The 20,526-nt window shown below is 53.8% G+C and overlaps 1 protein-coding gene across 10 annotated transcripts in view; it reads right to left on the minus strand.

The window, feature by feature from the left end:
• CTIF (cap binding complex dependent translation initiation factor) overlaps positions 1 to 20,526 on the minus strand; it is a 294,493-nt gene that overhangs the window by 121,825 nt on the left and 152,142 nt on the right. For all 10 annotated transcript variants that reach the window (XM_058692173.1, XM_058692168.1, XM_058692164.1 and 7 more), the window contains one exon: positions 12,296 to 12,372. In XM_058692173.1, coding sequence (XP_058548156.1) covers positions 12,296 to 12,372 — 77 coding nt within the window. The remainder of the gene's footprint in view (positions 1 to 12,295; positions 12,373 to 20,526) is intronic.

Here is a 20,526-nt window from a genome sequence, read left to right on the forward strand (position 1 = left end):
CCCTGGTATTCACGCTCTCATACAGTCTTTCCCACACTGCACCAGGGTTAGTCTGTGTGGCCAACAGAATATGCCAGAAGGGATGGTAGGTCACTCTTGAGATTAGGTTGTAAAAGACATGACAGCTTCTTTCTCTCTCTCTCTCTCTCTCGCTCGCTCTCAGATCACTCATTCTGTCATGAGCACCCTACAGAGAGGCCCACATTGCGAGGAAATGAAGCTTCCGGCCAACAGCCAGTGAGGAACTAAGGCCTGCCAACAACCACGTCAGTGAACTTGGACGTGGACCTTCCAATCCCGTCTGAATCAGGTTTTCAGACGATCACCATCCCCGCCAACAGCTTGACTGCAATCTCAAGAGACACTCTGAGCCAGAACCACCCAATTAAGCTGCTCCTGGATTCCTGACCCTTGGAGACCGCGTGAGACAAGAGATGCTTGTTGTTTAAGCTCTGCTTGTTGGAGTAGTTTGTTACACAGCGAGGGATAACCAATACAAACGTCCAGGCCACACTGCATTTCCAGCAAACTACCATTGGAAATGGTAACCGGCGGAGTCCCGAAAGCAGTCACACACACACAACCATGCACACCGACGTGCGTGCACTACAAACACAACACAGACGGCTGAAATCTTCATGTTTGCACAGCCCTTGACATTTTACCTGCTTTGGAGGTATTGTCTCATTTGGACTGCAAAACAGCCTTAGAAGGTAGATGTCCCATGTCGCACATGAGAATCATGCCCCAGAGAGGTGAAACAACGCCTCTGAGGCTCCACATCTCGCAACGAGACCCAAACCAAGCCTGGTGAACTGTGCACACTCACTCAGGGGGCCACCCACCCATTTTGGCTGCAGTGGCTCATGTTATGTGATTTTCATTAAGTAGAGGTAGAGACAAAGGGGACGTTTGCCTAAAGGGGGATGGTTTCAGGCTTTTAGCATCTCAAAATCCTCTCTTCAGAAAATACAACCCTTCTACCCTCCCTGCCTTCCTCCCTCCCCACCCTTTACTGGTCTCTCAGTGTGCTGGAAACACTTAGCACGAGATCATTCTCTTAACTCAGAGAAAACGCAAGGCAACCGGGCCTGTTACCCGTGAAGGCCAAATCGACCCCTGATACCCCGGTTCACAAGATGGGGTGCAAAAGCAGTAAATCCGGGCTACAGGAACCATTTGGGAATAGTGGGAGGTGGGATGGACGAAGGGGTAGAGACAGTTTCCCCCGACTGTGTTAGAAGAAAAGCCACAGTAAAAATATAGTAAAGCTTCAGTGGGGAAAGGGTGCCTGAGACTCCCCTGAGGGCAGAGGGTCGGGAACTGGATACTGGGGCCTTCGGAGGGAGCTGGCTTTCGTGGGCCCTGCCTGGAGACATCCTGATGATCACCTCTCTACCCTACTCCTGACCGAGCATCTCCAGCCTTCCAGAACATCAGGGCAAAGTCAGAATCCTTTCCTCTGCCTGCTCCACCCTGATCCCCGCTCTGCCTCCCTGACCCATGGCTGCAGCTCACGGTTCAAAGGCACCAGGTTTCCCGCTCAAGGTGACAAGCCTGTGCCATCTGCTCCCTGAAGCACTGAGCCAGTCTGGAACATGTTTACTATGGCCACTGGGCCACCAGACGGAACAAACACACACACAGCCCCGTATCATATTTTTTTCTTCCTCAAAACACTCCTCATCTTTGTTTTGGGTCTGCATACATGTTCCGCGAAGTTCAGTGCCAGGCCCGGCAAACAGAAAGCCTAAAATAGGCTGAAAAGACAGAGTCTGAAGACAACTTGAGGGCTGCTGGATTCCCGAGGGAGGGTGTAACTGTGGATAACGCAGCCCTGGGGTGGCCGCTGTTGTTCCGGGCTCATCTGTTCACCTGGAGGGGTGGCTCAGGATGTGGGGGCTCACAACTGAGCCAGCGTCCTGCACGTTCCGGGGCCTCCCGCCCGCCCCCGAATCTCTCAGCTGCCTCACCTGTTCCAGGTGAGCCAGGGGACTTGACTGAGGTGAGCAGGGCTTTCTGGGTGTGTGCCAGGCCTTCCTCCGTGGGGAAGGCCGGGGAAGAGGTTTGGAGAGGCCTAAAAAGAGCTTGCAGGGTGGAGCGTGGGGCAGGTGGAACCTGTAGAATGGAAGGGAGCCGGCAAGGGCGGAAGTCAGGCGGGAGGGGTCCTACGCAGACCAGACGGGGAGCACAGCGGGGGCCGTGTGACAGGAGGGAGGCGGGGCGGGCAGAGGACGGGTAGGGGGGCATGTCTCAGGGAGTGGAGGGGCAGAGGGCGGGTATGGCTGGCACGGGTAGCAGGTTCTAAAGGTCTATTGGGAAGGTTATGTGCTGTCTGGTTACTTTGCCGCTCTGAAAAGGGAAATAAAAACTAGTTCCCCCCGGGGGTTGTTGGGAAGATTCAATAATTCTACCCCACACTGCTGAGGTGTTAATGTGCTGGGGGCTCCCCGTGAGCTGCTGGTAAGTTTGTGTCGGTTTACAGCTGGACCCACAGAGCGTGCCATGGCTGTGGGCCCGTCTGCTCCTGGGGCTCGGCTGTCCGTTTCTCCGTCTGTCTGTCTGTCCAGGCCTACTTGGAAAGAACCGGCCGCTCCGTCCATTCTGCATTTGGAAGGGCGCTGAGATCCCTGCGGATGCCACTTGAGAGAGGACCCCGGGCACGCGGGGGACAGGGGACACCTCGGTCTTCATTTCCCTCATGGGGACTAAGCACAGGCATCACCCCCGAGGACCCAAGGGCCTATCTTGAGTTATTTTAATTCTGTTTGCTGACGGCTTGCCTAATTGAGACCCTGAATCACTTCTGGACACCAGGGTCCCCCCAGGATACTCCAAACCATAATAGAGGCCACCTTGGCTTCCCCCCAACACATGCATTGGAATAAATGGCTAAACTTGAATTACCGGGAAGACTCAGAAATAACCCCTGGAGCCCAGGGTAAGTGCTGATCAGGCAGGAAGGCTCCTTGGTATTTTTAAAACCTGTGCCCCTGTCCCTGCTGGGAAGCCCTGGGGAGTGGGAGGCACCCTCGTGCTCTGGGCTCGTCCCCCTGGGACAGGGGTGGGGGGATGGGAGGAGGTGCTCCCGGCCAGACCGCCCTCCTCTGAGAGCTGCCCACCATTCTAGAACTCACGCCACCCCTCCTCCAGTTTCTCACTGGGTGGGGCCCCCACAACCTGGGAGAGCTCCAGGCTACTGCAGGGCCTTCCTAAATATGCCCATGCGTGAATCATCTGAGCCGGGGAAGGGATCTACAGGCATGACAGAGTGGGTGCTGGGGTGCAGGAGGCAGAAGGTGAGGGACTCTGTTGGGTAGGTCTCGTTTGAAACCTGCCCATTCGCTCATTCCTTTGGAATATGCACTAGCTCCCCACTCAGTCCATTTGAAAACAGCAGCCCCATGCTGTCCACCCCACCCCGCACAAGAGTTAATTGGGGGGGGGGGGGTGGCGTATAGAAGGCAGTGAAGGGCCCAAAGAGGGAGATTGAGCGTGCCAAGGAGGGGACAGACAGGAGTCTTCTGCACAGAACCGGTTGGGGACACGGGCTCTGAAGCCAGACTGCTTGGGTTTGCAGTCTGGCTCAGCTAAACCTCCCAGCTCTGCGACTTTGGGCAAGTTACTTCACTTCTCTGTGCAAGTCTGCAAGTTACTTTCCGCATCTGTAAAATGGAAATAAAAACAGTATCTCCTTTCTAAGGTTGTGGCAAGACTCTATGAGCTGATATTCTGTAAAGGGCTCAGTGTATCCCGAACATGGTGAGCATTCTGGAAGTGCTTATTAAACCGCTGAGTGACGTCCAGACGACGGAGGGTGGGCTGGGCTTGTCTGTGGGTCCGGCACAAAGGCCCTAGACCCAATGGGAGGCACAGCCTGCCTTCCGAGTATGGCGGTCCCAGGCTGTATCTCATCTCTGGGAGTATGGGGACTCAGCCAGGCATGCAGGGTACCCGGGGTACCAACCCACACCAGATTTGGTCCTGAAAGATGCACACAGGCAGAGCAGATAGGGCCTGCCTTTCTGGAACCTTCTGGAGAGGGCACATGGGTTGGGTTGAAGATATAAGGGGCACTGGTTATGGCCTCTGGAACTTCTTGCATACCTGCCATCGATGTCATCTGATGGCACTCCTGCAGGCATCAATGTCCTTGCGACAACAAGAAGAACGAGAAGGCTTGGTGCAGGTCTGTATCTCCTTAAGATGCCCTGCCTGGTGAGGGATGAGCTAGTCTTGAAGCCAAGGGAGGCTGTGCAGGTGGGCCGCCCACCATGCCCCCGCCCCCAGGCAAGGCCCTGTGGACTCCATGCCAGGGGCCCGGTTACTTGGGGTCCTTGGAGTTCCTGGGGGAGGACCAGGGGTCAACATCTGTGAGCCAACTCCCAAATGCCCAACACTGCAGAAACAGAGCCTGAGACTACTGAGGAGGGGTAACTGAACCAGCTCGGGAGGCTGTCTCCTGGGGTACCCGCTCTACCCTCTGTCCCAGGCACAGACCCGGTGACGATGGCATTTCTCTCTCTCAGCTAGTTTCCTACTCAGCAACCCTCCTGCCCTCCAGGCCGGTGGGCACGGGCCCCTGCTTCCACTCCAGTTAGATCCCTCACCTCCAGGTCACTCTCCTTGGCTGTCTAGGGTCTATGGGGTCTGCACAAATCCTATTTGCTGGAAAAAGGGGAAGACAGCAAACAAGGGCAATGCTCAGCTTCCCAGAGTGGGCACAGACTAGGAGATGCCCACTGCCAGGCGGCCCGGCACCCGGGAGCTCTGCCAAAATGCACAAAAGGGCCCTCCCACGGATGCGGGTGCCTGGCCCAGGGGACATGCTGGTCCTTCCCTGGGAGAGGGGCCCCAGGGCCTTGTTTTCTTTCCCACGAAGTACGATGCATAGAGCAGATCCTGAGCGGGCGGCATGTGCCGGGAAAGAGGGGCGAGCAAGGGCATCCTGGGAAGGAGCATCGCTCTTAGGTGAGTCGCGGGCCAGCCTTCCCGGGGCCCCCTCACGGCCTGTTCTTCCCAGGAACGCTGAGCGAGGTGGCTGCTGTGTCCAAAGGATGACCTGGCCATTGTGGTTTGTACAAAGGCCAGGGTCTTCTCTAGGCCTATCAGGGCTCTCACGTCAGTTGGACACAGACATGGACATCTGGCTTCAAGAAATGAGCTGTTCTTTCCAAGAGCGCCTGCTTGGGGGTGGGCGTGGGGGAGGAGGAGACAGAGCCTAAAAATAATTCCTATCTGACTCATTTTGCTTAGAATCTGACAGGGCTGCCTGCCAGGTGGGGGTTTGCCTGTCCCATTTTCTTATCTATCTTTAGCAGAGACTTAATGAGGGCAATTTCCTTGCTGGGATATAAAGACAAACCTCGGGCGATGGCAGTGTGATCTGTCTCGCCGTCCCCTGGGCTCCTGATGACAGGATGATGCTGATGGTCACCGCAGGGCTGAGCAGTCTGGGGGGCTTCAGGGATGGTGTCATCCCCGGATGGGGCGAATGAAACAGAGATCCCCTCAGTGAAGCCCAAGCCAGGTGACGACCAGGGGAGGAAGGGTCTCCTGATCCTCCCTTCTCTTGCCCCCAGCTCTCCCACCACCAGACAAGCAAGATAAATTACTCAGGTCTGAAATCCTATCACTCACAACCTATTCCTTTACCTTGGGCACCTCTCTACCCTGCTTTAAAGAGCGAGCATCGCTGATTCTCATTATCCGCTGTAGTTAAGTTCTACAAAGTCCCGCAAACACTGAATTAGGGAATACCGGACGGTTATTCCCAAGGGAAACACAGGGTTAGGTTCCTACAAGCCTCTGGCCACAACATTTTCTCCAATCAGTCAATACATACGCCTTATATTATCCGTTTCTGCCTAATGACACCTTACTTAATATGCATTGTTGGTTCATTAATGGTGAACTCACGGCAACAGCACTCTATCAATCATGAAAATGTATCGTAGGTATCCTGACTATATATAACTTGTGCCTGAATGACACTTATCTAACACTTGGATTTTTCTGCATGAGGCACATCACAGCCTTCTTGCCCTTAGGAACCCTAGGTAGCATGTCAGTATCTAGGCATTTTAAACAGCAAAAGCACACAAATGTGAAAATCGTGGCACGAAAGAGATCGTGAGAAGCATCTCCTCGTCTGACACCAGCTGGGAACGTGCATGTTCGGCCACTCAAATTTCTCCCCACCCCGGGCATGCCCATGAATGACCTTGAAAGGACCACTGAACATTGATTTTGAGGTTACAAATAAATTTTAGCAAGTAGGCAAATTGGCAAATGTGGAATCCACAAGTAAGGAGGACTGATGGTACTTCCAAACAGGCTAACTTAACAACTCGCGAGCTGATGGACAGATCTAGGGATCTGAACTACTTAATTCCTGATCTGTTCCCGGCCGGAAGGAAAGGGGGTTAAAGAGGCCCAGGGAACCCCCAGGGTCCTTGCCTGTGAGCCTAGAAGTGAGAAGGAGGAGGGACCAGTGATTCCAGAATGGAATGAGAGGTTGCCCATAGCCAGTGATGACCATCAAAGCATGGGGTAGTCATCAGAATGTGTCGCAGAGGGGGCCTAAGAGGGATTAGTGAGGGTTCTAAAATTATAATTCCGTATTCTGAGTGAGAGGGAGGAGGGAAGCATGGGGTTGCTGACAGGGTTAATGATGTAAAATTAAGGGTGCAGCTGAAAGAAAGATTTGCTTTCTGTCGGAGGATAAGCGCTGGGCCAGGAGAGGCAGACCCTGCTGGAGTGTCCATACGATGTCCAGGGCCGATAGGCGGCGGGTGGGTGGGGGAGGGGGTGGGGGGGAGTGACAGGTGCTCTGAATTCTCATCTTCTCGCCCAAGGGATGGAGTGGTATTGCTCAGGAAAAGAGAATGCTTTACTGAGGTCCTAAGGGGTCCCGGCACACGTCTGAGGAATCTTGGAGGACAGACAAAGTGCTGTAGCTGTGTGCTTACAGTTCCAATTTTCAAAAAGCAGAAAATGCATAGATATCATGTCTCTCCAAGAGATTCCCAAACAGATGTTTTGGAAGAAATGATGTAGCCAATAGCTAGCACAGATTCACACGAACCAGAGCAAATTTACTTCCTTTTTTGAAAGGGTTACTCGCCTGATACATTTGGGGAACCCTGAACACATCAAGATTCAAGATTCAAGATTCAAGATTCAAGGAGTATTTCCAGAGGCTTGCCACATCACTCTTTCCTGGGATGGGTGTTGAGGAGGGCACCTGTTGGGATGAGCACTGGGTGTTGTATGGAAACCAGTTTGACAATAAATTTCATATTAGAAAAAAAAAAAGAATCTCATAGATTCTAAGTTCCTCTAAACAATTTTTTAATTGATATGCCAATTCTATAACAAAAATCTATCCTTTTAAATTACATAAGTCAGGGTTTTTAGTATATTTAGAAAGTTATATATCCATCGCCAGTAATTCCAGAGGTCCTGTGCATTTTTATCAGTGACCTAGATGATGTCACAGAGAGCTTGCAAAATCAAATCTGACGGCTGACACTAACTCTGTCCCTAGGGAAAGAGCCTGGCACCCAGGGAGGGTTGGGGCACATGTTGGCAGAGAAAGGGAAGAAGGAATAAGAGTCTTAACTGGTCCTACAATTAGAGGACGCCAGGCCACAGCCATGGGCAGTCAGGCTCCAATCACCCAGCGGTGTCCAGGATGCGGCCCCGACTGCACCACCTGGGGACCCAGGGAGGGGGTGGCATGTGCGGAAGTGTGGGGACGGCTCGCTCTCCTGCCCCTCGCCCAGCAGGGCCATCCGACACTGGCTGGATGACCACGGCATTCTTTTCTTTTTCCTTCCAAATCTGCTTTGCACATGGAGTCAATTAACCATTCTCAGACCTCACTTAATGAAACAGATTAAGGTGGAGAACGGCTCTCTTGTCCCCCCGGCTGCAAGGGCAGCGTGCGACGGAAAGATAGTGCCTGCATTCGCTGTCCTGCCCTGTTAGGAGGTCTGGTTCTGGAGCGTGCTGTGTCTACACAGACGTGTAGCACCCCGGGCCAGGGCCCATCAGGAACCAGGAGCTCCGGCCTTTCCCTTCGATTTAGTTCCGTTGGGGGTGGTGACTGCCATAAGCACCACCCTCTTGCCTCTGTCTCTAGGGAGCTTTGTGGGGCGGCTTCTGGCTCCTGCACCTATTCTGCTGCGCCTTTCCCGTTCCTTCCCTCCCGAAATCCTCCGGTCTCCCTTCCAAATCCCCCTTGTGTCTCACAGGCTCCTTCAATGCCCACCTCCTCCAGGAAGCACTCCTCGGTCACCTCCTGCTGGCTCCTTTCTTTGGACGCTCGGATTCTACACGCAGTCTGGTGGCTTCAACAGCCAAAGAGGGTTGCGCAAGCCCCTGGAGAGCAGGGGCCAAGCCTGCCACTTCTCTGGTGTTCTCTGGAGCACGGGATGTGGCACAGAGCGCCCCTCCATCAATCCCAGTAGGAGAGGCAGGTACTGCTTCACTGGGGCATTCAGGGTGATGTGCCACCCAGGCCCCCCTTTAGGAACGGGGCACTCAACCCCCTCGGCTGCTGGACGTGCCGGAGCAGACACCGCCCCCCCGCCCGGAGCTGTCAGCCCCTATAGAGACTGCCCTGGGTGATAAGAACTGCCAGCCTAAAGTTGTGGCAATTCTATCCAACGACCAGCAGACAGGGGTATACAGACCGGCTCCTTCACTCCGTCTTGGGACAGCTCTGAATCACCTCAACTTCAGTGCCCCCCCCATAGGGCCAGAACTCCCCACCCAGACTCAGCTTTTCCCTCCGCCCAATCTTGCTCCCTTCCCTTCCTGTCTACCACCTCCCCACCATTGATCCAAAGGACCCTCCTCCGTTTCCTGGGCAGACCCTGACAGTTGTTCATTGCCCAGTCTGTTCATCTCTGTAAACGCAGCAGGGTGGAGGAGGTGCAGAGAAAATCCTGCACCCCCGGCAGGTGAGACCTCACTCAAGGTCAGCAGCGTGGGCAAGACTCAGCCCTCCGGGAGCCTGCTCCTCTGCCTGCACCCGTGGCCAGGGGTGGGTCGCCTGGGGGGCGGGGAGGGGAAGCTGGCAGGCCCTCCTCCAGGCAGCAGGTGGCCAACGTGGGTGGGGACAGGGCACCTGAGGCATGTTGCTCTTTGAGGAACGCTTGAAGTGCTCATTTAGTCCGTTCATAGCATGAAATGCATAATTTTTTCTGAAATCAGCAAACATCTTTGAGTAGCGTCCCCAAAGAAGCAAGTGGTTACTAGTTGTTTTAAGTTTGGGGAACATTTTTAAGGGGAAAAAAAAAAAAAACCCATGAGCCGTTCTGGAGCTTTCTGCAAAATGAGGACAAGACATTCGCAACTCAATTGTAATCACAGAGCGCCTCGCAGCAGCCCATGGAGTGTGGGAGCAGAGTCCACAGACAGCTGCGCTGAAGGGACCCTCCCTCCGTGTCTGGCGGGGGAAGCGGATCCAGGAGAAGGAAACTGATCCTGGAGAGCATGCAGGGCAAAGCTCCCCGGGCTCACGAGGGAGATCACGGGTGACGGCCCACCCTCACTGCCGCCAGCTCCCCACCTTTCCTTACAGTGGTTCCCGCGTACCTCGGACCCAAGAGGGGGCCGGCGCCAAGACTGTTTCCAGGGGCCTTGCAAGGATTAGATCGTTCAAGCCTCCTGCTTAGCAGACCCATTTTACAGAAGACGAAGTAGGGGCATGAACCAACTGCCCAGGTCACAGAGGGAGGGAACGGAGGAGGCGGAATGCCCATCTGGTGTCGAATTCCGGGGCGCGCACCTCAGACTCCCACAACTGGAAGTGACCAGCAGCAGGGGCACAGGCCACCTCGCGTCCCGCGGGAGCTGGGGTAGAACGCAGACGTCCCGCTCTAATCTGCAGGGCGCCACACAATCCACCTGGCGCTCCCTGCCGTCCTGACCCACAGATGGGCCCTCTGAGGGTCAAGACGTTGACTCCTGGAGTCCGTGTGTGGTCTAGCTGAACACCCTCTTCCATTCCGGCTAGCTCCCTCTGGTTTCGGTCCCTGTGAACGTGAGGCAGCTGCTCCGGGCCCTCCGTGTAAATCTCTCATGACTTTATTGGCATGCATGCTCTTCCCCTGCTTCGTCCCGTCAGCCTCTCCTCCCAGGACATACTTTCCATCCCTTTAATCATCTTTATTGCCTCGCTTTGGACCCTGTCCCGGGTCCACATCCTTTGCGAGGTGTGCTGACCTAACCCAGACGTTTGTTAACACGAGTGGGGCTCAGCGGAAGGTCGGCTTCCCAGCATGTGTGTGCCACTCTCCTCTTCCTACGTTCCCGGGTCACGCTGCTCTCTGGAGGCCTGCCACTGTCGAGGGCGGGGGACGGGGGTGGGGGGGTTGCTGCGGAGCGAGGCGACCGGGCCCACGAGCGGAGGTGGGGCCAGCATGGGTGCTGAGTGTCAGCCCGCCACTGCCTGGGCCCCAAGGAGCGGAGCCGGGCAGGGGGTGACCCTTCATTCAGAAGCTTGGGGATTCCACACACCTCCGCACACATACTCGGGACCGGGCGGCAGGGGAAGAGGGCCACCAAGTCTCTGTTCTCCCTGATCCCTTCCCGGCCCCAGAGAACCCCAATCCCCTTTTAGGGGGTGCTCCCTACTTCTTCCCTCCGCCAGGAAGCCAGAAACCAGGAATTAGCCTCTGTGAAGCAGCTATGGCAAAAAGGCAGCACCCACAGTGAAATAAGCCTGCCCTGGTCTGGTCAAGCCTGGACTAGGGCTTGGTCCCACTCTCCTGGCTCAGTTTCCCCTTTTCCTGCAGCCACATGACGTGCCTGGTGGTTCTGATGTCGAAGCCAAGACGGCCTTCCTCCTAGTCAGTTGTATGCTTACTGTCCTCTGGGAAGGCCTCACACCCACCAAATGCACCAGCTGATGATGAGCTCTGGGTGCCCGGTGCCCCATTCGCCCGGAGCTGTGGCCACCACCCAGCACTCCTCGGTCAGGGCCCACGTGTGGAGGGAAGCACCGGGGACCCTGGTCAGCCACAGCCTTAGTTTCAAGGGATAACAGGAAAACAGGCCCCTCTAGTTTCTTAGCAAGAGATGAGGGCTGGACTATTCCTTGGCTCTCAGACGACATTCGGTGTTCATCAAAGGAAAAACCACAGGCCATCACTTTTATCCACGAAAAAACTCCCCATAGAGGAACACACCTCATTTTAGTTCCTTAGGCAGAAGCCTTTTTGCTCTTTCCTTCTCTCCTTCCTCCTTCCCATCCTTCTTCTGTTTTACTCCCTCTCTTCCTTTATTTTTTACATTTCCAGCCAGAAGGAATATATGCATATTCAAACAAAAACATTTACTCTAATGCGGCTTTATTACAAATGTCCACAGACCCCAAACATTGCTCGGTACCTGGAGTTTTCCATTTGAAATATACCATGAAGACCTTTCCATGTGAGAGAGGCTACAAGGAAACTAAGGCATACGCCTTCCTGGGACGCCTAGCCTCAGCTGCTTATGTATCCAGGGCTGCCTCGTGGCACTTTTTCTTTTCTAAGTTTATTTAGAGAGAGAGTAAGAGAGAAAGCAACTGGCAAAGGGGCAGAAGGGGGTGGCGGGGAGCAGAGAGAGAGAGAGAGAGAAAGAGAGAGAAAGAGAATCCCAAGCAGGCTCCAGACTGTCAGCACAAAGCCTGATGTGGGGCTCGAACCCACAAACCGTGAGATCATGACCTGAGCCAAAATCAAAGAGTCAGACGCTCAACCGACTGAGCCACCCAGGCGCCCCTCGTGGCAGGTTTTCTGGCCCCTAGCTGTCACCCAGCACTCTGAACTGCAGGGAGACCCTGGTTTTTGCCTTAGTGTGAGTGAGCGCGTCCGGGTGCTAGGGAGCAGGTGCGTGTGCAGTTTCTGATCTGCATATCGTTTGTCACAGCAGAGCCCAGCACCACGCGGGACAGAAACCCTTGGAATTGTGAGCTCCTGGAGGCCATGTCTCAGAACATATGTCAGCTGGGACCCAGTCCCTTGAGGATTGCTATCGTTATGGTAAGGTCAGGGGAAAGAGCATTTCTCCTCCCGAGGGGGCATAACCTGCACTGCCCTGGACTCCTGAAGGGACCCACCCCCTGGGCCGGCCCAGAGAAGTGTACCCCCTGCTTCCCGACTGGTACCCAACCCACCTGCTTCACCTCACAGGTATCAGCTGGCCACTGGGGAAAGTGAAACCCAGGCCAGAACCGGCGGAGCTACAGACGGCTCGCCAAGGACAGAAAACCCAGAGTTCTCGACGGAGTCTCTCCTACCTTCGGTCATTTCTCCTCCTCCGGAACAACTTCTTCGTGTGGGCGATCTCTACTTCATGGGGCATCGGGTGGTAGCCCTGCGTCATGTGGGAGGAAGGGGGATCGTTAGTAACTTGGGAAAGACGGCAAAGACCTTCTCGCACGTAACTGTTGATAACGACATCTGTGACGAAGGAAATCGGGAGTGCACGACTAGACTCCGACCACCAAATCCACACTGAAAAATGGAAAATGGTAGAATGAATCCATTTCCCACCAGGCAATGATGCTGTAATTACAGAACCAAAGATTAGGAAGGAGACAAAGGAGACCTTAGAATCTGTCATACCCAGTCATTCAAATTCCAGACAAGGACACTGAGATCCAGAGGGGTGAGTGAACCAGTTCAAGGTCTTGTAGAGCATTAGCAACAAAGCGGGGACCAGATCCCGGATTCACGGCTGCATGATGGAGTTATTTTTTGAACACTCGTGACTTCTCTCAGCTTCCCGACACAGTGGGAATGTCAGTAACTTCTCCGGGCCATTGAGAGGACAAGGAGACACAGCCCCTTGCAAACAAAGAGGGCCTCACAAAGAGGGAGTGGGCTAGGACCCGGGTTGTCTCACGCCAGCCCAGGACAGCCCAGGCAATTCTGACCCAGGACCCTCATTCCTCACACTCCCGGGGAGTACTCAGGATGAAATAGTTAAATGCTGTTTTAGACTCTGAACTGGGAAAAATCCTAAGGATGGTCTCTTGTATAGTGTCGTCAGGACAACAGCTATGCATCTACGTCAAGGTTGGAGAAAGACCTTCGACTTATAACATGGGGCTGATCTTGCACATGCCAAGCCCCAGGCAGAATTATCTGCTGAAGCTGGGCTGAAGGCCAGCCCTAGGCACACACAGGATGAGAGGGAGTGACAGGTCTCGGTGTGTTTAAGAGTGATCAGCCAGGGGCGCCTGGGTGGCTCAGTCGGTTGGGCGTCCGACTTCGACTCAGGTCATGATCTCACAGTTCGTGGGTTCGAGCCTCACGCCGGGCTCTGTGCTGACAGCTTGGAGCCTGGAGCCTGCTTTGGATTCTGTGTCTCCCTCTCTCTCTGTCCCTCCCCTGCTCATGCTCTGTCTCTGTCTCAAAAATAAATAAAAACTTAAAAAAAAATGTTTTAAAAAGAGTGGTCAGGGGCGCCTGGGTGGCGCAGTCGGTTAAGCGTCCGACTTCAGCCAGGTCACGATCTCGCGGTCCGTGAGTTCGTGCCCCGCGTCAGGGTCTGGGCTGATGGCTCGGAGCCTGGAGCCTGTTTCCGATTCTGTGTCTCCCTCTCTCTCTGCCCCTCCCCCGTTCATGCTCTGTCTCTCTCTGTCCCAAAAATAAATAAAAAACGTTGAAAAAAAAAAAAAAAAAAGAGTGGTCAGCCAGAGTCCATATAACCCAACCCCACCCCCCCCCCGCCCCCACTTTATAGACAGGGAGACTGAGGCCCAGAGCCTCTATGGTAACAGCCCTCTGGTTTCAGGCTCCACAGTGGATGGCCTCACTGGGAGGCCTTCTCAGGGCTTAGTCCCCAACCAGTGTGGGGTGGATGTTGGCAGTTCTGGCCAGTCTCAAGGAGCTTCCCGAGGCCCGGCAGTGGGAGGACAAGAGGGAACAGGCTCGGGAGGACACAGGGACTCCGGCATCACAGATGCTTGGCCTAGCCTCCTATGGAGTCCCAGGAGGGAAGGACACATTTCAACATTTATTGTAATAACAGTCCCTCCCTCCTACCCTGTCTCTTGCCTCCGACAATCCGGCCAAAGAGCATGAATGAATTCCGGGCTCCAGGCGGCCACAATGGGCCTGTGCAGCCTTAGGATGTGCTTTGTTTAATGGTTTTTCTCAAAGGATATTATTTGCTTTTCTTTAATACAAAACACAAACAAGGAAAAACACCAAGTCTTCCCCTCTCATTTCCCCTCTCCCATCCTGACCCAGCTCCGGGCTGGCCCCTTCCCTCCCTCCTGGCCTGGGGTCACCGAAGGAACACACTGGGTGTGCCCCACGTAGACAATGGAAGGAAGCCGAGGCTCCCTCTCAAGCTGGCAGCCTGGATGGGGATCTCAGCTCTGAGGCCAGGCAGACGGAGCTGTCTGCGACCCTGGGCCTTCCATGAGCCCAGAAGGTGCAGCCTCCCCTGTCTGGGCTTCAGAGTCCTGGGCTCTGGCCTGCATCCTGCCCTTCTCCTCCACACACAGTGGGGAGCTGCCTTTGGGACTCACCCTCCGCTGGAGTCCTAGCTCTCTACTAAACTCAGAGTGGCCCAGAGGACCTGCAGGGCCCCTCGAGGCTTCTAATGAAGCCCCTGCTGTGACCTCCGTGTCCATCCACCTGTCTCCTCCAAAGTATGTGAATGCGTAGAAAATATAAGAGTAAAAACATGGGGTCTGGAGCTGCACCGTGAACGTTCAGCTCCTGGCGCTTCCTTTGGATGATTCTGCATAAAGCAGGACATACTGTATTTATACAAGCTTCACTGGAGGACTCTCTTCAATCAGCCACTTTGTTTCTCAGGCTGGTGGTTGGCACCGAGTGACCTGCACAACTCAAGATGCTGCCCACACTCCCTCCAAGACAAGGGTGACTGGGGTCAATCGGGGAAAATAGGTGGCCGGCGGAAGAAGAGAGAATCTGTGCTCAGACCCACATCTGCCATCAGGCCAGTGTTGATCCGGGTTAGCCCAACTTCTTTAGTCACCGGCAAGAGGTAAGGCTGGTACGCGAACGTTCATGGCAGCCTTACTCATCAGAGTCACGACTGGAAACAACCCAAATGTCCACTAACTGAGGACTGGATAAGTAAAATGTGGTATGTCCATACAATGGAATATTATACGGCCACAAAAAGGAAGGAAGTTCTGATACATGTGACAACGTGGATGAACCTTAAAAATATCATGCTGGGAGCACCCGGGTGGCTCAGTTGGTTGAGGGCCCAACTCTTGGTTTTGACTCCGGTCCTGATTCCAGGGTTGTGAGGTCAAGCTGTGCCTCCGGCTCCATGCTGGGCGTAGAGCCTGCTTAACATTCATACACATTCTCTCTGCCCCTCCCTGGCTCTCTCTCACTCTCAGAAAACAAAAAAACAACTCCCACCCCCCCCCTCCAAAGAAACAACAACAACCCATCATGCTCAGGGAAAGAACCTAATCACCGAAACCCAGTATTGTATAATTCCATTGTTATGAAATGTCCAGAATAGGCAAACGTGCAGACAGGAAGTAGATGAGTGGTGGCCGGGGGCTGGGGAGAGGAAGGATAAGGAGTCACTGCAAATGAGTACCGGGTTTCTCTTTGGGTGATGGAAATATTCTGGAATTACACAGGGGTGATGGTTGCACGTGTAACCTTGAGGATATACTAAAAAAAAAAAAAAAAAAAAAAAAAAAAAAAAAAAAAAAAAACACCCCAAGAAACCCAACTCACTGTACACTTCAAAAGGGTGAATTTTATGGTACGTAAATCATGCCTCAATTTTAAAAAGTGGGAAGAAAATCCGGGGGCAGTAGGTTCTGGGGAGAGGGGACAGCAAGTGTTAATTAAAAAAAAAAAAAAAAAAAAGAGCAGCGCCTGGGTGGCTCAGTCGGTTAAGCGTCTGACTTCGGCTCAGGTCATGATCTCGCCGTTTGTGGGTTCGAGCCCCGCGTCGGGCTCTGTGCTGACAGCTCAGAGCCTGGAGCCGGTTTCGGATGCTCTGTCTCCTCCTCTCTCTGCCCCTCCCCTGCTCATGCTCTGTCTCTCTCTGTCTCTCAATAATAAATAAATGTTAACAAAAATTTTTTTTAAAAAAGCAAGCAAGAAAGATCCAGCCACAATGGGACATGCTCCTTTCGCTCCATTACTCTCCAGGAAGCAGTTGCCCTGAAACATTTTATATAAGAGAGGGCTGCAAAGGGCAGCATGTTCTAGGCAAGAGGCACCCAATGACAAGTGTGAATAATAAAGAATCTGGAAAGGAGCATGGGGGATTGGTATCTCCAGGCCTGGCCAGGGGATATGATATTTCGGCTTTGGACCAGAGTTCCCTCCCTGCTTTTCAGAATGTATCACTAAAGTGGAGAATGGAAATTTATCAAGCTTCTTAGAATTATCCTTTGACAGCAAACAGTGGTCTCTGCTCTAATTCCTTATTTAACAAATCCTTCCATTCTATGCCTTGAAAGAGCCCCGGGGGCGCCTCTGTGGCTCAGTCGGTTAAGCGTCTGGCTCTTGATTTCGGCTCAGGTCACGATCTCATGGGTTGTGGGATCGAGTCATACATTGGACTCTGAGCTGACAGTGCAGAGCTTGCTTGGGATTCTCTCTCTCCCTCTCTCTCTCTCTGCCCCTCCCTTACTCACACTCTTTCTCTCTCAAGATAAGTAAATAAACACTAAAAAAAGAAAAAGAAAGAGCCTCATATGAATGTCAGTCCAGGTAGGAGACACCCCCTCCCCAGTCCTCCCACAAGTGAGGGCACGGCCTTCTGGTTTACCAGCTGCTTGGTGTTTCTCATCAGTCTCGAGTCACGTGAGACCCCGCAGCATTACCCTGGACCACCCCAGGCCCTGCCTGCTCTCCTTCTATTATAAAATCCACCCATTCCAGGGTAGGCTGAGGTGGGTACTTACAACCCAGGGCGGTATTTCCAAGGGATTAAAGGCAGGCCCAGCAGAGCGGCTGGCCCCAGGCTGGGAGTGCACGGGCCTTGCCCTGAGAGGCCAGTAGAGACAAACAAATCTTGGGTCTGGGCTGCAGCAAGGGAGGGACAAACAAACACACCAGGCGAGGCCCTGAGACCGCGCCCTCGGCCCTGAGACCCACTGACCCTGTGCTCGCAGTGCCACACTTCCACTAGGCTACAGGCGCCCCTCCCTCCCCCCATCCTAAAATCCACCAGCTCTCCCGTCCACCTTTCCTGTAAACATTGCCGTTTTAGGCACCGCACATATAGTGAAAAAGAAATCGGCCAAATGCTGGTCTGTGTAGAGCACACGTTCTAGTGAGAGCAGAGAGAAGACGACCATCAGGTGAGCAGACGCTCTGATAACTGACAAAGACACTACGGAGCAGAACAAGGCACGGCAAGGGCATGAGCACCGCGGGGGCGGGGGCGGGGTGGCCAGGGAAGACTTCTGTTACTTGACATCGTCCGTCAAACCCACCCACCCGTATGTCCATCCTTGGTTCTTTCTCACGCAACCAGTGCCGAAGGCCCACCGTGTGCCAGGTGCATCAGTTGGAGAATACTAGAATGAACAGACTCAGTTCTGGCCCTGGAGGTCAGGGGATCATTGGACAGATGCCTCTGGCAGCCCAGAAGAAGAAAGGAAGACCCTGCTTACAAGAAGGGTCAGGGAAGCCTTCGTGGTACCTATTTTGAGCCCTAAGGGGTTTGATAGGGGTACATGAGAAGACTAGAAGCTATGTTATGACCTCCGTCAGCTGGCCAATGATGTTAGCATCACAGCAGTGTGTGGAGATGTGCTTGGCATTGTGGTCAGACAGAGAAGCACCAGGGTAGTCTGCGGGCCAGGACTGGTGCTCCTGATGTCTGGCTTGGGGCCATCTGGATGGTTCTTCACCCCCTTTAAGCAGGTAGATTTATGTGCCTCAAAACGATCAGCTGGTGTCCTAACCCTGGAGGGAGCTGTGAACGTGACTTTATTTGGAGATACGGTCTTTGCAGATATGGTCAAGTGAAGACGATGTCATACTGGATGAGTGGGCCCTAAATTCAACGACTGGTGTCCTTAGAAGAAGAAGGAAATTTGGCCACAGAGACACAAGAGACACAGAAAGAGAAGGCCATGTAAAGATGGAGGCAGTGTTGGACCAACACGGCTTGAGCCAAAGAACTCCAATGACTCTGGCAGCCACCAGAGGCTGGTGACAAGAAAGGAATTTTCCCCAGAGCCTTCAGAAGGAGCACTGGTCCCACCGACGCTTCCATCCCAGATCTAGCCTCCAGAACCGTGGGACAATAAATGTCTGTTCTGTACATCACCCAGTTAGCCGTACTTATGGTGGCCCTCGAACACTCCCGGCCCTCTCATCCAGATCCCACAGCACAGTCCCAGCCACAGGTCCATAGTGTGAGGCTGGCCTGATGGCCTCTCCCATCTGCTCCCTGATTGTCCACAGCTTGGTCCTCTCAGTGCGGTCCCCCAGCACCCTGTCCTCTCCATCTGATTCTCCCCGGCAGAGGTCACATCACCCCCCACCTGTACTACTCCAGAGCCCTCGGGGCCATAACCCACAGGGGTACGCTGCTCCAGGGCTGGAGTACCAGGCCCTGTGCCAGAGACTTCCAGTCTGGAGGGGGTCATCTAGCCTCCCACCAAACCAACAGCTTGAGATGCTGCCCAGGCCCCAGCTTCACAATGAAGAGAGACCCAAATCCCTAGGACAAGCGGGGTGCATCCACCTCCCAGCCCAGCCCCACCTTCCGGCACCCCTGCAGGGACCAGGGGGACGGGAGGAGCAGGGAAGCTAGAAACCACGTACGCACTTCACAGAACCCCATGCCCCCTTTCCCCTCAGGGAAATTTTTTCTGATATTCCTGTGACCTTTGGCCCACGGCCACTAACCCCAGACTTGAGCCCGACAGAAATCATCCAAGCCAAACTGTCTCCCACGTCTGTTATCTTTCTTTTACACATCAGCTCTTTGCAGAGAGAGAGAGAGAGAGAGAGAGAGAGAGAGAGAGAGAGAGCATTATACCAGTACGAGAGTCTTCCTCCTGCTGTGAAGGGTCCCCCAGACTGCACAAGACCTGACAGGAACTGCATAGCCTTCACTGGGAGGCAGTGGAACCGTGAAACACCCGAGTTGGAACAAGGACCCTGGTCCAGGTGAGGCGTCAGTGGGAGGCTTCCAGCGGGGAGGTGCCCTCCCCAGTCTCCTGTGGAGGTAGGCCCTGTACTCCAGCCCTGCTCTCTCCAGTGCCACACCTGTCTGCCCCATCACACCTGGATGTGCACCCTCCACCCTGGCCTCTTGGAAACCACGAACCGTCTCCTCTTCTTCACGAACTTGCATACTGATCGGCCCCTCCAGGCTCCTGTCACTCGCAAGAATGCTATAAAATACATGGAAACTGATGGCTTCCTTTTTTCCAGAAGATTCCAGGTGGAGGGCCCCAGCCATAGTCTGACAGAAGAAAAGCTGGACGTTGGTTCTGCCGTGCCCACCGGGCAAGCCCAGGGAGCCGGAGTCCCAGGGAGGCAGGACAGACCCTCCGGCCAAGCCAGCTCAGGACTTCCCAGGCTCCCCCCATCTCCAGCCCAACTCGGGGAGGTATCCCGAGGGCAAACAGTACAAAGCAGCCACAGCACTTGGCAACGTAATGGGCCATAAAAATACCAAGTACATCTCCCTTGACAATGAGCTTGTCTCAATAGCAGAGCCTTCCTCCTGCGGGGGGTCATGTTTTTTCATAGCTTCTAAGAAGTTATCCTACCAAGGTCTTGCTGTGGGCACGTGGGCAGGATGTGTGGGTCACGTCCAATGAAATAAACAGGTAATGTTTCTAAAATTCCTGGAATCTCTAGGCTGCACGGCTATTCAGAAGAAGCCGACCGGTTTTAGAAAGAAAGGTGAGGGGCAGACAGGCTCACTCACGTTAAATGTGTGGTTTTCTTTTTCTTTCAATTTATTATTATTTTTTTAATCAGCAGAGACTTGTAAAAAATGCAATACCTTAGCTGGAGTCCCAGTGTAAGAAAACAGATAAAAGTAGGCAGGGATGAGATCCAGAGGCTGAGCCATCGGGACTCACCCTTGCCTGGAGTTCCTACTCACGCTCTGGAATGTGCACCTCAACTCCACCTGTTCTGAAAAGGTTTGCTCTAGATACCATGCGATGCTGGCTCCACAGGAACTGGACGTTTTTCTAGAGGAAGAGCTTAACTGAGGCTCTCCGGGCAGGTTTTGTGAAGTCTCTGACCGCCCCCCCCCCACAATTGCACATGAACATTTTTCCTGTGGTGGTCTTTGGGGTGAGAGCCCATGGCATTCATCATAATCTGGGGGTCTGTGCCTGAGCGGTACTGCAGTGACAGAGGCTAGATCGCTGCCCTGTGTACACCTTCCTTGGATGCACTAAGCCAATAAAACCCACCCCTCCCCTTTCCTTCAGGTTGGGTTTCTCACCATAAAAGCCAAGGGAGTCCTGACTAATAAACCACACACACCTTTCAGGCAACCTGGGTACTGGATCTGTTGCTA

The sequence above is a fragment of the Neofelis nebulosa genome, chromosome 11 (genome assembly GCF_028018385.1).
Source record: "Neofelis nebulosa isolate mNeoNeb1 chromosome 11, mNeoNeb1.pri, whole genome shotgun sequence".
Lineage (NCBI taxonomy): Eukaryota > Metazoa > Chordata > Mammalia > Carnivora > Felidae > Neofelis > Neofelis nebulosa.